A 14808-nucleotide genomic window follows, 5' to 3' on the forward strand; every position below is an offset into this window, starting at 1 on the left:
AATGAAAACTATTCATTACTGTAATTGAAAAAAGGAAAAAAAATTCTTGGCTTGTCATCTGTTGATCCGACATTAAAGCACCCAAAAATATAGTCACACTATACACATGGAAAACATTAATATACAAAAACCGAAACGATGAGAAAAAAATCAATTATAAAAAAAAAGGAAAAAAAATTCAAGAAATACGAAAACAGAAATTAATAAGAAAGCACACACAGCACAGCGGGCTCTTTTTTCGAGAAGTGCATCTTGTCTTCAATAATAATAATTATTATCACTATTGTTATTATTATCGTTATTATTATTATGATTATGATGATTATTATCAACTTTACTTAAATAAGTATATGATATTATATACACTATATACGTGTGAGAAAGAATAGAAGAAAAAATCGAAATTAATTTGGGGAGAAAAAGAAGAGGAAGAAAGGGGAAAAAAATTTTAATGAAATAAAAACTAAAAATGATAGGAAGAAACAAATTTTAAATGAAAAAATTGATAGATGCGGAGCGTAATTCGAGCTCTTTGAATGGTATGTTCCCGCCATCACTTTGATTGTCATCCGCCCAAATACTCCAATTGGATGGCCGGGATCACGCGATTGGTGCTTTGGAAAATTAGACTGAATTGTTGTACGTTTTGAAGTAAAAAAAAAAAAAAGAAAATTGAAAAAAAGTTGCAAAAAAATTAAATGTAATAATAAAATCTAACGGAGTCTTCTCCCGCTAATTGGTATGTAGATTAAAAAAAAAAAAAGAACCGCATAATTTCTATCGATAGGTAAATTTTTAAACGGAAGAGCGACGCTGTGTCCACTCTACCAGGCCGAAGTTTTTCAAAGAATGAAAAAAAAATCGAAACAATTAATTGAACACACACTGAGAAAAAAGAAAAATTACCATTGAAGAAACAAACTTAGTTTCACCAACAATTTAAGAATTTAACGTACATGGATTACATAAGCTAATGGTCTGGAGAGCGTGTGTGTAAATCAATATTATAATATATACATATACGATAAAATTAAGAAAATAAATGATGGATTAAAGAAAAAAGGAAAGAAAGAAAGAAAGAGAGAAAATATGAGGGAAATACATACCTCTGTATTCATATGTATGATGAGTATGTAATATAGAAAAATTTCGAAGAAATTATTATCGCGATTAAAGGAAATACGGTCAACGATGTATCTAACGCGACGATACTAAAATTTGACAAAAGAAAAACGAGGGAAACAAAGAAACTAAAGAACATCTCGCGTCGAACTGGCTTAGATGCGATGTGGGTATTTTTGTCAATCGAATATTCGATGACGAGGCGATGATGACGACGACGACGATGATTTGATAAATTAAAAGTCTTGAGGTGAGGATTATATAGACTGACTGAGTAGTAGAGACACTCATGGTGCACCGTACTGCTATTTTTGTGTATTGTATTCACTACACATTGCCCTGCACTGCTATTATCGGCTGAGAAAGATTCTACTTCTTTTTTTTTTTTTTTTTAATTATTTTTCGTACTACCCAAACCGGTTGCTTCGATTTTATTTCATTTTTTTTCTTCTCACCTTTCTTCATCGCGCGAGATATTTTTCGCGCGAATATCACGAAAGGATTGTTCGAAGTCGAAATCGAATGAATAAAATTTGAAAAAAAAAAAAAATTCCATAAAATCGTTTTACCACACGCGATTTTTCAAATTCAAATATCTTTCTTCTTTGCGTGTAATGAGGTCGAGATTAGCAGTGGAAAGCACAATATTATTGAATAATATTATACATATACTGAGAAAGAAAGAAAGAAAGAAAGAGAGCGAGCGAGCGAGAGAGAAAGCGAAAGAATGAGTGTGATAGAGAGAAAGAGAGTTTTCGAAGTTTCAAAGAGATCTCATTATCTCTGAAAGAATATGTGATAAGTGGTGTAGTAATCGTAAGTAATGAAACCCGATAAACATATAAAGTACGAGACAAAAACAAAAAGCAGGAAAGAAAAAAAAAGAATTGAATTAAGCAAAAAAAAAGAAAGAAAGAAGATAACGAAAAGAAAGAAGAAGAAAAAGAAGAAATGGAAAATGAAGAAGACGACGACGATGGTTGAGAAAATATTGAAAAATTCATGATACTGTAAATAGAGAGAAAAAGCGGATTGAAAATATATAAAAGGGTATTGAAAGCTTTGTAAATTTGGCTTTACTTGCGTCCCTTATTTTACAACACACGTATTCCCGGCTTCACAATTATTTCTATCAATCTCATTATCGTTGTTGTTATTATTATTATTGTTTCATACGTCTCCATCAGCTTGAAATTAGAAAGAACATTTCCACTGACGAAAAAAATTACCTTTTTTCCAACGACTCCACCCAAACGCATCTCACCCCGCAACCACCAGGGAGAAAGAGAACAGATAACACAAATGCATGCGAATCATCGGATGGTCCCAAACCGTATTATTACGATTAATTATTACTATCATTATCATTGTTATCACAATAATTATGCATGGTAACTAATGGAATTTTTTTCCCAATACTTTTTTTTCTCTTCCCCATTTTGTATATCTAATTGAAGGTATACTGTATAGGAGTAGTGAATCACTTTACTCGTCTTCATGTTGTTGTTGTTATTATTATTGTCATTATTATTAATTATTATTACTGTTGTTATTATTATTATTATTATTGTCATGATCATTATTTTATCAATAATCTTAAACGCGCCATTGAATTGACGAATTAATTTTAATTATTATTATATTATATATATACATATATATATTGGATCGTGCAATATTGTGTACAAATTTCGTCTAAATTAACATTTTTTTTTTTTGTTTCGAGGAGAAAAAAATATACATATGCATATAATTAGCTTATAGGGTAAAAAATAAAGAAGATGAAAAATAGGTGCAGCATCGCGAAAGAGAAGAGGAAGTTGTAGAGAAGTGGATTAGGAAAAAGAGAAGGAAAAAGAAAAGAAAAATAGATGAGAAAATAATTTTTTGAAAAACGTATGTATATTATATTAGCGTATATCTACTTATCATCCGATAAGCGAGATGATGAATGAATTCTGATACTGATGTCTGTTGTATATTATTTTTATTTTCACCTTTTTTACATACGAATAAAATTGAAAAATAAAAAAAATAGCAAAATAAATGATTAAATAAAGAAATAAAATAATAATGATTTAATAAATATATGAAAAATTGAGTTGAAAAAAAATTAAACACGAGACAAGTAATTCATGGTATAATATAAAAACGAATGAAAATATCTAAATTTATAACGAATAAAACAGAGGCTCCCATATTTTTTTTTGATTTCGTTACTCTTCGAGATTTGAAAATTTCACCGACGTTTGCTTATTTTTTTCTGCTTTTTTTGATTTCGGACAAAAATTCGGTCGAGTCCCAAAATATATTTTTTGGTAGAATGAAACCAAAAATTGTACGTGGATCTTTAGATCATGAGAACCAAAAATTTCTCTTTTTTAAGTTTTCAAACTCTTCAGTGCTCGCATTCGTTGAGAAGGAAATCGATTTTTCCGGATTTCCGGAGAGAACCTTGAACGCATCTATCTATTTTTTGTTTCTCTTAAAAAAAAAAAAAAAAGGTTTATGCAAAAATCTCGAAGAACAAAAAATCTGAAACTTGATTGAGTTTTTCCTCAAACCATTCTAATATCTACGTTTTTTCGGTACTCATTCCCAACTTCCTAGATTATTCTTTTCTTTCGACAGCACGCTTCGATTTTTTTTGATCGATTAAACGTGTAAAATAATATCGATAAGTTACATTAAAAGTGTGGAAAAAATTAAAAAAAAAAAACTGTTGAAGTTGAAAAAAAAAAAAAATGGAGAAGAAAACGAAGAAGAAGATAAAAAGTTGTTCTCTGGATTAGAAAGAAGGCCAAGGCTGATGCAGATCGATGAAATCTTCTGCAATCATCTCCTTATATTACATCTACCACTAGGTAGGTGCAAGTAAATACAATATTTTATGTGTACGTATCCCACCAACATCATGTAATGCAATTTTCAATCATCTCAAGGATTCTGCGTCGCGATCAGGAATTGCTAAATAGGTTAAGATTTTTTTTCCTACTTCTCTCGTATTTTTTTTTATTACACTTACCTCGTTACTACGATCGATGGTATTGGTACCGTGCAGCGAAATAGTTCAGAATCGCACAGCAGATGAAATTCAAATGAAACTAGCCGATCGAGTTATCGCCAATTTTCGCCAGGATGATGTCAATTACATTGTTCGGCAACAGATATAACGTGGAATAAAAAGAAGTACGTCCATGGAATTAATCGAAGTAGATAATTTATTAACAAATTTCAACCTTCTGCACATTATAGGTGTGTTATACAATATATATATATATTTTTTTTTACAATTCATAATAATTCCAAAAAGTACGTAATTGTTACAATTGAAATGTCATCGATTAACATCAGTGAATCGAATCTTCGGTATCCGCGATTGGACAGAATTATTCAACAGTGTAGAAAATATGGTTGAATTAGATAATGAGGGATTACAAATTTTGGTCAAGTATTTGAAACGAATATGTATTTTTTTTTTTTTTTTTTTTTTTTTTACCATGCGCGTTGAACAGAACTGCTGACGATTTGATTGTCTATAATTTTCTTTGGTTTTACAATAGGCAATATCTTCTTTATAATTATAACTATATAATTTGCTTATCATTTCTGAACAATTAGATACCAAGTCATCATCGTCGTCATCGTAGTTCAGTTTTTCTTTATTTTCATTTAGTTCAATTGAAGTCAACGAAAAACGAATCCAAGTTCAACGACATCACGTGATTGATATAATACAAGTTAATTACAAACATCTAGTGTTAGCGCTACGAACTCTCTTTTTTTTACTCGATTGATTCTGATAAACTGAACTTGGCTTATTGTTAGTTAAGCAATGAATAGGAAAAAGAAAAAGAGAAAAGGAAAAATGTTGAAGAGAAAAGGAAAACGCAATAAGGGTATAATTAATCGGGCTCAGAGACAAAAAGTTGAAGAAAAATAATAATCTTACATCTTAATAATATACATTACATATATTGATCGGATCCGTTGAACAAAATGGCCGATTACTCGAAAACATTCGTTTTTCCGTTCGATCTCTGTTACGAATCGATTCCAAAATCTGATAAAACCTTCGAATGGGGTTGGTATCGTTCGTTCAACGTTTCAAGGTATACCAATCGTTTGGAAATACATTTACAAATTGACAGCGCGTTCGTCGACATACCGCGAGTTGCTCGGGTACCGTTCATTTTGTTTTTTTTTTCTCACCATCTCCTTCCTTTTTATTTTATTTCATTTTATTTTTTTTTTTTACTATTCTTTGAAAAAAGTGGTCCTATTATATCGGTACCAGCGCGTCGTTATCGGAACGTCTGAAATCGTTAGATCGTTAGCCAATTCGATAATATCTGGGTTCACCATACGCTGCATTTGTGCGTGGGGTTCATGGGCGAACCCGGGGAGCAACCGAAGGCTCTGGCAAAATCGTCGCTGTTCGACAGCGGACCTAAAACCCTAACCGGCCCGGGCGAATGAACGCTGCTCCTGATCTTCGTTAAAGCGTCTTCCGGCCTCATCGAACCGCACCAAATTTGGGCGTAGTTCAAAAAGAAAAGTTGATCATGCGTCAAATTCACTCCAGGTAACAATGGCTCCTCGCCGTGAATCGACACCCACTTTTTGTAGGCCTGAAAAAAAAAAAGAAAGAAAGAAAGAAAGATTCGTTCGTCTGTAACGCGTCGGCTCGAATAATTCACGAAGAAATTCAACAAACAAAATTACTTCAAACTTACTCTGAAAGACTGTTTCAGACCACCGTTGTCCGCGATATTTTCACCCTGCGTCATTCGACCGTTCACGTACAAATCGATCTCCTGCAATCTGTAACGGGAATATTGATCGACGATGCACTGGGCGCGATCCCTGAACGCTCTGATCGTAGCGTTGTTCCACCACTGCATCATGTTGCCGTCCTTGTCGAACTGTCTGCCCTTGTCGTCGAAACCGTGGGTTATCTCGTGGCCTATCACCACACCGATACCGCCGTAATTCAACGACTTCGGAAAATGCTGGGAGTAGAACAACGGCTGTAGAATACCGGCTGGAAAAACTGTAAGCAATGTTGTTCGATCAGCAGATCAAATTCTGCCGGGAATCGAGGATGAAAATTTTCGCTATTCGCACGAACCGATGTCGTTTTTGTTGGGGTTGTAGAAAGCGTTGACCACGGCCGGTTCCGTCGACCATTTGTCCTTGTCGACCGGCTGCCTCAATTTTTGTAGGTTATGGTAGGCGTCGTATTTCAAAACCGCGAGAATGTTCTCCAGGAAACGGTGATCCGTTATGTTCAGCTGACGGGACGAGACAAGAAAAGTGAGGAACAAAGCCAAACGAATCCTTGGGAAACTCCCGGTGACCTGAAAAACTCGACGCGTTCTCACCATAACGTATTCCTTGGAGAGTTCGACCGGGTCCTTGAGGAATTCCGGATATCCTATCCGTTCGTTCATCGAGTCCGCTTTGCTCTTGGCAACGGCCCTCGTTTCGTCGTCCATCCAATGATTCTCCGCCAACAGTTCGTTGAACGCCTCTCTCAGGGTGTGGATCATTTCCAGGGCCGTTTCCTGAAACGATACAATTCTTTTTCCTTCCGAATTTTTCAAGGACTACAGCCGACGATACGACTTCCGGTCCCGGAGGACCGCCGGACAACCTTGCTGTCGTGGTTGAAATTGTCACGTATGAAAAGTGCGCCGACCGCCATTCCCAGCTTCTTATTCGTCCATTCGACGCATTGGGACCACCGATTCCTCTCGCTGAGGATCCCCAGAAGGATCTTACGGAACTCCACGCGCTTTTGCTGATAGTCGTCGATCATGTGCGGCATTATCGACATCACGAGCCGCCACAATACGTAGTTGTGGAGGGTCCTGAGGACGAGACAATCCAAGGTTAACGTCATTAACACACCGAAAATAGAACCGGAAGAGACAGAGGGGGCCGACACTTCCGCTGACCTTCGATCGGTGTTCTCCAGTATCCTGCCCATCTGGACGAAGTAAGGCATGGCGTAAGCGACGACAGGTTCGTCCTCCGTTATCGGTGCGGTGAGGAACGCCTTTAAATAAACGTGCCAATTGAGCTGGGGAACTTCTTGCTGGAGCTGGCGAAGCGTCAGTTTCCTGTAGATAGCGGAGGTGTCGTGTCTGTCGGCCTCAGGGAGCGACGCCTGCGTCCCAAAGAAAATTTGAACATCCTCGCCGAGCGTCTGAATTCAAACGAATCGGTAATACGTACGTTGGCCAGCTGCTTTTCCAGGACTATCACGCGGTTGAATTCTTCGCTAGCGGTTTCCGGATTCGCACCCAACAGAATGGCGACGTTCGTCATGTAACGGTGGTAAGCCTTCAGCTCCGCCTGGCTACTGACCTTCAGATAATAGTCCCGGCTGGGAAGCGCTAGCTGCATCTGATCCAGCTGAAAATTCAACTCACTGTCTCACGTGTACGTGAAAGTTTTCGGGGCAGCCGAAACGCGGATTTTGATCTCCGTTTGTTTTTCGCTTTTCGTCGGTTCGGAAGGCCGTTTCGCTAGAAAGTGCGCGATTCGGAGTCTGGTGAGAAAACGAATTTTCGGAAGACGGGAGAAAATTTCTCGTCAAATTTTTACGTTTCCATTCGAGCGTCGAGCGCGCTTGCAACGAAACCTTTGGTCATCGACTAAGGTCTTACTTTGGCGGCGCACCTGGAGGATGTTGGCGGAGGAGTTCTTGTCGTCCGGGCCAACCCATTGCTCCAGTAGGACCCCCTCGTTGTACTCGCCGCGCAAACGACCCAGCAAAACTTCCACCGGATAGGAGGGCGGCAGCCACGCGGCACCCTCGACAGCCGGCCAACCGCCGAGACCGCGAAGAGTCGTACGCAGGGGAACGTCGCCGATCTCCCGAATCCTCGCTGGAAAAAGAGAGAGAAAAAAGAAAGAAGAAGAAGAAGAGAAAAGGACGTCGCGCTCTTCCTGCGGCGGTTGCCCCCCCCCCCTTTCCCTTCCCCGAACTCACGGATATCGACGCACGACTTGTAGAACATTTTCGCTTTCAAGGTCGCCGCGTTGTCCCTCTCGTTCGGCGGTTCCTCGAGGACCCTTTTCAGTATGACCTGAAGCTGATCGGCGAGGACTTCGAACGTGCTTATGGAACTCCTGTCCTCCGGGATGACGTGAAGACGGTTCCAGGCGCCGCACGCGTATTGGAAAAAATCGACGCAGGGTGCAGCCGTCTGATCCATAGCCGACAGAAGACTCGCGGCTTGCGGTAGAGAATAGGGGAGAGAGAGAGAGATGTGAAAAAAAAATAACAAATCTTTGGAACGAGATCGCTAATAACGAACCGCGAAACGAATCGAATCCCCGGGCTCTTAATCGAGGGCCTACCATTTTTTTACCCCTTCCTTCGGGTTGTTAATTCTTACGAAGGAAGCACGCCTGATTCGATAACCGCAATATCGAAACACGGTGCGACTACCGCGGTAAAACCTTGGGTCGTGATTAAGACGCCAAGGAGATGCGATTACCGTTAAGGATCGCAATTTTCTACCCGGGTCCTTCCGCGCTTATCCAATCTCGACCTTATCAACCGTCTATATTAAACTTCCCTCCGACCTTCGTTTTTTTTTCTTTTTTTTTCTCTATACTTTTACGATTTTTCAAACCACGTTACCGTTTTACGTACACCCGTAACATTCCAGCGACGTTCCGTAATTTTAAATTCACTTATTCGAAGAAATTCTATTTCATTTTTCTATTTTTTCCTCTCCGATTTCGCCGATAAAAACGTGACATTTCCCACTTCCTTTTCTCCCGTCGGATATTACGTTACTTTCGGACTTTTTTCAAAAATGTTTTTCCTCAAAAATTCCATGTAATCCTATACACGCAGCTAGGAGCTCTGGTGTACAGGACTCGGTTTCAAGGACTGAAATAAACTGAAATAAAATAACCCAAAAAAAAATAAAAAAAAAAAAAACGACAAGGAAACTGAAAAAAAAAAAAAAACGCGATACGCTCGGCGCTTCGGTTGGGAATAAATTTCCCTCTGGTGCCTGAATAATAAATATATCCACGGTTTTGAAGATAGCGTATACAACGAGCTTACCTGTTCGCACGCACTCCTCCGTCATGCAGACCTTGGGATCTGGAATAAAAATGAGCTTCAGTTTTCAGCATGGACGGAGAACGGTTGCAAACGTTCGAAAAATCGGTAAGTCGCGACTGCCCAAAATTATCGATTCAATTCTGGGAAAACGAAAAATTTCCTCACTCAAAAATTCTCCATTTATCCGTTTTTTTTCCCCTCGACATTTCGTGCATATCGAGCTCGTACGTATATACGTGCGTATAAAAAATTGAAAGAAAAATTAAAAGATAGCGAACAAAAAAAAAAGAAAAAGTTAACGTACGTAGAAAAGGGTGGTGTACGTGTACGTACGTACGCGGGCTACATGAAATGTGTGTACCACGTACACGAGTAAGGTCTGTTATGGTCGGTTGGATAATTTCCTTGCTTCGTGGTCGTTCGCATGATATTCCTCCGGACGACGATATTAATCTTGGACATCGTAAACGCGATATAATTATTATACATGACACACATTAAAGGCGTTCTCCGCATACCTGTACAAGATATTATAATAGAAATGCGTACTACGGTTTCGTGGAAAAAATAAAAATAATAGAATTAGAAAAAAAAAAAAAAACGAAAGGATAACAATATTAAACTACGAGCGAACGTATTGTACGTACGCCGTACGTAACGCGTCCACGTGGAGTCCATTTTTTTCGCGGTTCGATTTTTTTTTCGCGACCTTTTTTCTCTGCCTTCTATTTTATTCGGTCGAAGAACTCGCGGTCGAAACTTTTTCAACGCGGTTCGACGGTTCGCGGCGATTGTATAGAAAAAGAATTTCGTTTCGCCATTCGATCATTTCGCCCAACGAGCATCCGACTTTGAGAAAGTCAAAAATTTCGAACACAAAAAAAAAAAAATAGAATAGAGAAAGAGGAGATAAAATTGAAGAACATTTTCAAATCGATTCGATTCTTTTTTTCAAATTCGCGAAGAATATCGTTTTCTGTCCTGCGAGGATGAACGTGGTGCACGGGTGTGAAATTTTACGCGATCCTGCGAACGAGAAACTATATTTTTTTTTTTTTTTGATGAAATATATCAAATCTCGCGTACACATCGAACGTTTCGCGATGATGCGAATGTTTTTTTTTTTTTTTTTTTTTTGAAGCGCTACAGATTCGAGGGAACAAGTTGCGACGATATACAAACTTCCTATGCACATAGTGTATGTAATATACGAGTTTGAAACGAGGAAAGTTATCCGCGGGAAACCAGACTCGGTGTAACTGAATACACGGTACGTACGTACGTGTGCGTCGAACGTAAGGTATAACAACACGAGAATAATATTTCCACGGTAAAAGTTTTCAAATTTGTTTTTAGAAAAAAAAACGAAAAAAAAAAAAAATGAAGAAGAGGAAATGAAAAATTCTCGAATCGAGGCAGGTATCACATCCTCCCCGCTCTACCGCCCTCTTTCATTCTCCTCGTCGAGATAGCGGAGATGCGTTTCATTCAAATTTTTGTATAATAACTCAATCAATTCTGTTGTAAAAAGGTAATTTTAAAAAATTGCCTTATCGCCTGATGTGGCGAATAAATTAATTAATCAAGAACCACCCCTACAGTTGCGTCTCGGCCGCATCGTCGAAGCTCGAATTTGGCTCGTCGAAAAACGATGTGGAAATTCGAAAAAAGAAAAAAAAGAAAAAAAGTAGAATCGTTATCGTTTTACTCACGTATCTCCCGATCGCATTTACGAGAGTTGTTGGTTATCAGGAGAATGAGAGTCAGGACGAAACTGGCTAATAGTGTGAAAGCGAGGATGCCGAGTAACCGTTGCCTGTTCAGAGCCGCGTGATTTCTTCGCCGATTAGCCGGAACACCTGTAGATGTCAAGTTAACGCCACCTATGGAACCTTGAAGAGCGCTTCCCGTGCGATGAGGTATGCTCGTAGCCGCGGTACCTCGCGGACCGATCGTAACCTGCGGGACAAAAAAGACGGAGGAAAAAAACGGGGGAACAATTTTCGAGGAGAATTTTTTCTCGGAAATCGAAGCGATGTGCGGAAAACGCATCCGGAAAAACTGAACTCTCCGATCCGACGACGACTTTTCGAAGGAATTTTATTCTACGTTCGTTCGAATTACGCAACAACTTCGGAAAAGACGTTCGAGGATATCAGGTGCTATTGCCTCGTTACGACGCGCTATTCCTATCAATTAATCGCATTGATAAGCGCGTCGATTGCTATTCGGCAATAAAAGAATCTGAAATCGCGGCAGAGCGAAATGTTCACGGTCATGAATGAGATTTATCAAATTCTTCGTTGCCGTTGGTCGAGGAAATTGTTGAAATTTGAAAAATTTTCACCCTTCGAAATGCGGATGAAAAACAAACGAATAAAGTTCTACGACAAATCGGAAAACCGAGGGGGGTCGATAGTTCTTTGGTTTTCTGTTTCCCGAGCACGTGCTTCTCGCGAACGATCGGCGTTATTTTTTTTTTTTCGTCGAGTGAGCTTATATTATTACTGAATTCCAACCTGAAGTGGTGCGCCGGAAGTTGTTCCCTGAATACCAACTGGCGGCAAAAGTTCGCTGTCTTCCGTTTCTACGGCGGTTCTAAGGTAGCCGTTGTTGCTGTCAGTCTTCATGACGAGGTCGATCGACGAACAAACTTTTTTCTTTTATCTTCGAATAAATTTTCTCGATACGAAAGGCGCACTTCTGACTTCGGCGGGAAAGCGACGATAGCTCTCAAGAGCAGCGGAGCAGCAGTAGTAGTAGTGGAAGTAGTAGTGGCCAGCAGGAATAGGATCGCGGCGGAGGGGACGCAACGCCGTCGCAGCTCCTTCGAGTTTTCCCCCGCCCCGAGGCTAATTGTATAAATAAGCCGTTGAAAAAATTTAGCTCTCGCAAAAAAAAAAAGCGAAAAATAAATCGACCGGTCAGGCGGCGGGCGGGTGGTCGGGTTTTTGCAAAAAAACTTGCAACTTTTTTTTTTAAGAGAAAAAAAATTGCGGACGATCGGAATATTGTGTATTCGCTTGCGAGACGGTTCACCAGCCGGCCGAAAATTCCTCGACAAAAATTGGGGTTGGACCAAAAAAATGAAGCGGAACGGAAAAGTGTCGGCCTTTCAACACGGGGGTTTACCTCGGTGAGCGGCGAAGCGTTAGCGCGTCATGGTTCGCAATCAACCGGAAGAGTGTGTGATTAAAAAAGCTTTCCAAAAGTTGGAAAAAATCTGGCGCGGAAGAATGGAAATTTTATTTCGATTATTCGACTTTGATCCGGATCGTGCACAAAATTGGGAGAATGATCGGGAATTCGGTGGTCGAAGATCGAAGAGTGATCGATTGAAAAATGGCGCAGCAGATAACGATCTGGTTGTGGATCGAGATCGATATAATCCGGCGAGTGTCGAAGAAACTTTAATTTATGACGCGACGTCGCGATTTTCTCACTCGTCACTTTTTATGGTACCGTATAATCTGCACGTTTGTACGAAAAAAAAAACGAAGAAAAAAAACAATTCATTCTTATCTGCTGTATCACACTGCACAATGATTAACTTCCGGCTTCGGTGTACGTGTAAAGTTGCATAATGTTGACAGTTCGTTCGATAATTCAACCTTCAATTTTATTTGAAATTTTTTCATCTTCTTCCTACGAGAAAAAAAAAAAAAAATCCAATTTTCACCTCCGCGCACTTTTATTTAGATAACCTCGGTGTGCGTTCGTTAATTCTTCCTCGTCACGTCGACTGATTAGTATTTGGTCGCGTGATGAAAAAAAAAAAAACAAGAAAAATTCTATCAAAACCGATTCCAAAACTGACACGATTCTTTCGATTCAATTTCAGCGACGACGGCAGGAAGGGAGGGGGGGCAAATCGGGGGGAGGCCCCCCCGCGGTTTTGGTCTTCAATTTTCGAACGTCAGTAGAACAGCACGCTGCAGTTTTTTCTTAATCGTTTTTTTTTTGTTTTTGTTTTTGTTTTACTAAAAAAGGAGAACCAAAATGAAACGATGTAACTTTTGTCCGAGAATACACCTTTAACGAAGGGTGAATCGATGCGGAAATTTTCCCGCTATAACTCCATAGCTTATAACGTGTAACGTGTAAATTGCGTCCGAGGGAAAATTACAGTCTTGATATACGTCGGTTAATTAAAACGTGACAACAAACATGTCTAATTAACACAGAATCTCCACGGCATTCCGTCCGAGAAATCGCGCCCTTCTTTTTTTTTCGCTTCCATACAATTTTCCTCCTCCTCCTCCTCCTCCTCCTCTTCGGCTTCTTCTTCCGTTTTTTGTCCTTCTATCCGAAACCCACGTGCCGGAAGTCAATTACCGGGTAGTCTCCTTAGTATCCGATATAATAATAACAACAACAACAACAACGACGACGATGATGATAATAATAATAATAACAGCGATAATAACGATGAAAATGTTTCGTGTATTTCTCTCGCACAAATATAGACGACGACGACGACGACGACGACGACGAGGACGACGACGAGTGCAGCGGAGTTGCAGGTACGTATATATCGAGGAAGAAATTAAAGTGTCTTATGGTCGTTAACGTTAACACTGTAAAAAATATATATACAACGCTTTATAGAGTTATACGTTATTATATATGCAAGGTTGTACATACATATGTACAATTGATATATATATATACATATATATATATGTATATGTATATGTATATGTGTGTCAATGCGAGTGATAGGTGTGCGGTGTTGACGTTGGCGGGAGTCGCGGCGAGACTGAGATGAGACGAGAAGACGGCGTGAATTGAACCACTTGATTCGGAGGAGCGGCGGCGAGGGGCGGTACGGCTTGTTGCGCGTGTTCCGGGGGGTTGTTCCGTGTTCACGTGTTCGGTTTATTCAGCCGAAATCGCCATGACTTTGGGCAGCCCCGCTCCGTTCCGCTCCGTCTCGGCGCGGCGCGGCTCGGTCCGCCCGAGCCCCGTTCGGTTTGATTTCGTTCGCCTCGGCTCGGCTCCGATTTAACCCGCCTCACCCTCTACGTCGAGCGGACGGAACGACCGCGGGGACGCATCGCGTCACCCTTTACGAGCAGCCCCGCGCCCTCGTCGCCCCTTCGTTATAAGGTGCGCCGCGTAGCCGGCGAACTACGGAGCCCCGAAGCCACCCCGAACCAGCCGGAGCTGACTCTCCCAACGCCCAGCGATTCCAGTATCCTCCCTCCTCCTCCTCCTCCTCCCTCCCGCTTTCCTCCCTCCTCCTCCTCTTCGCCCGACATCCTTCCTTCTCCGACTAGCGCGAAACCCCCATCTGGATATATCCCTGACAGGTCGATACAACGCCTGCGCCCTTATAACGTCCGTGATTATCATTCTAAACATTTTAACAGAAACTACGAACTTCTCAAACCCCCTGCGTGTGGACAACGTATGGGAGGGGCGGATTCCAAACACCGTATTCAACGTCGCGCCCGCCGAATGATTTTCTTTTTTCTTTTTTTCTTCGTTTCAGATGACGATTTTTCAATCGGAAAGTTACGCCCACTCGAGCAATGCTTTCCTACGGGAACTCCATTGTCAGAGATACTCTGGAGAAGCGGGGTGAAAATTTT

The 14808-nt window shown here is 40.3% G+C and overlaps 1 protein-coding gene across 1 annotated transcript; it reads right to left on the reverse strand.

Annotated features, from left to right (window-relative positions):
- Nucleotides 1-4669: 4669 nt before the first annotated feature.
- LOC105684339 (neprilysin-1) lies at nt 4670-14393 on the reverse strand. The gene is made up of 12 exons (XM_012397621.3): nt 11734-14393; nt 10927-11173; nt 9215-9253; nt 8123-8368; nt 7810-8018; nt 7363-7542; nt 7083-7294; nt 6779-6995; nt 6507-6689; nt 6254-6416; nt 5859-6175; nt 4670-5753 (listed from the first exon to the last, which is right to left on the reverse strand). The coding sequence occupies exons 1-12, from the start codon at nt 11842-11844 to the stop codon at nt 5481-5483; spliced, it is 2397 nt and encodes a 798-aa protein (XP_012253044.2). The 5' UTR covers nt 11845-14393; the 3' UTR covers nt 4670-5480.
- Nucleotides 14394-14808: the final 415 nt, after the last annotated feature.

The sequence above is a fragment of the Athalia rosae genome, chromosome 5 (genome assembly GCF_917208135.1).
Source record: "Athalia rosae chromosome 5, iyAthRosa1.1, whole genome shotgun sequence".
Classification (NCBI taxonomy): domain Eukaryota; kingdom Metazoa; phylum Arthropoda; class Insecta; order Hymenoptera; family Athaliidae; genus Athalia; species Athalia rosae.

Coding starts and splice junctions, on each gene's coding strand:
- LOC105684339 (XM_012397621.3), bottom strand. CDS start 11,844: ATGAAGACTGACAGCAACAACGGCTACCTTAGAACCGCCGTAGAAACG. Junction 8,369..9,214: donor GGAGGAGTGCGTGCGAACAG/GTAAGCTCGTTG, acceptor CTCTACCGCAAG/CCGCGAGTCTTCTGTCGGCT. Junction 6,417..6,506: donor TCTCCAAGGAATACGTTATG/GTGAGAACGCGT, acceptor TCGTCCCGTCAG/CTGAACATAACGGATCACCG.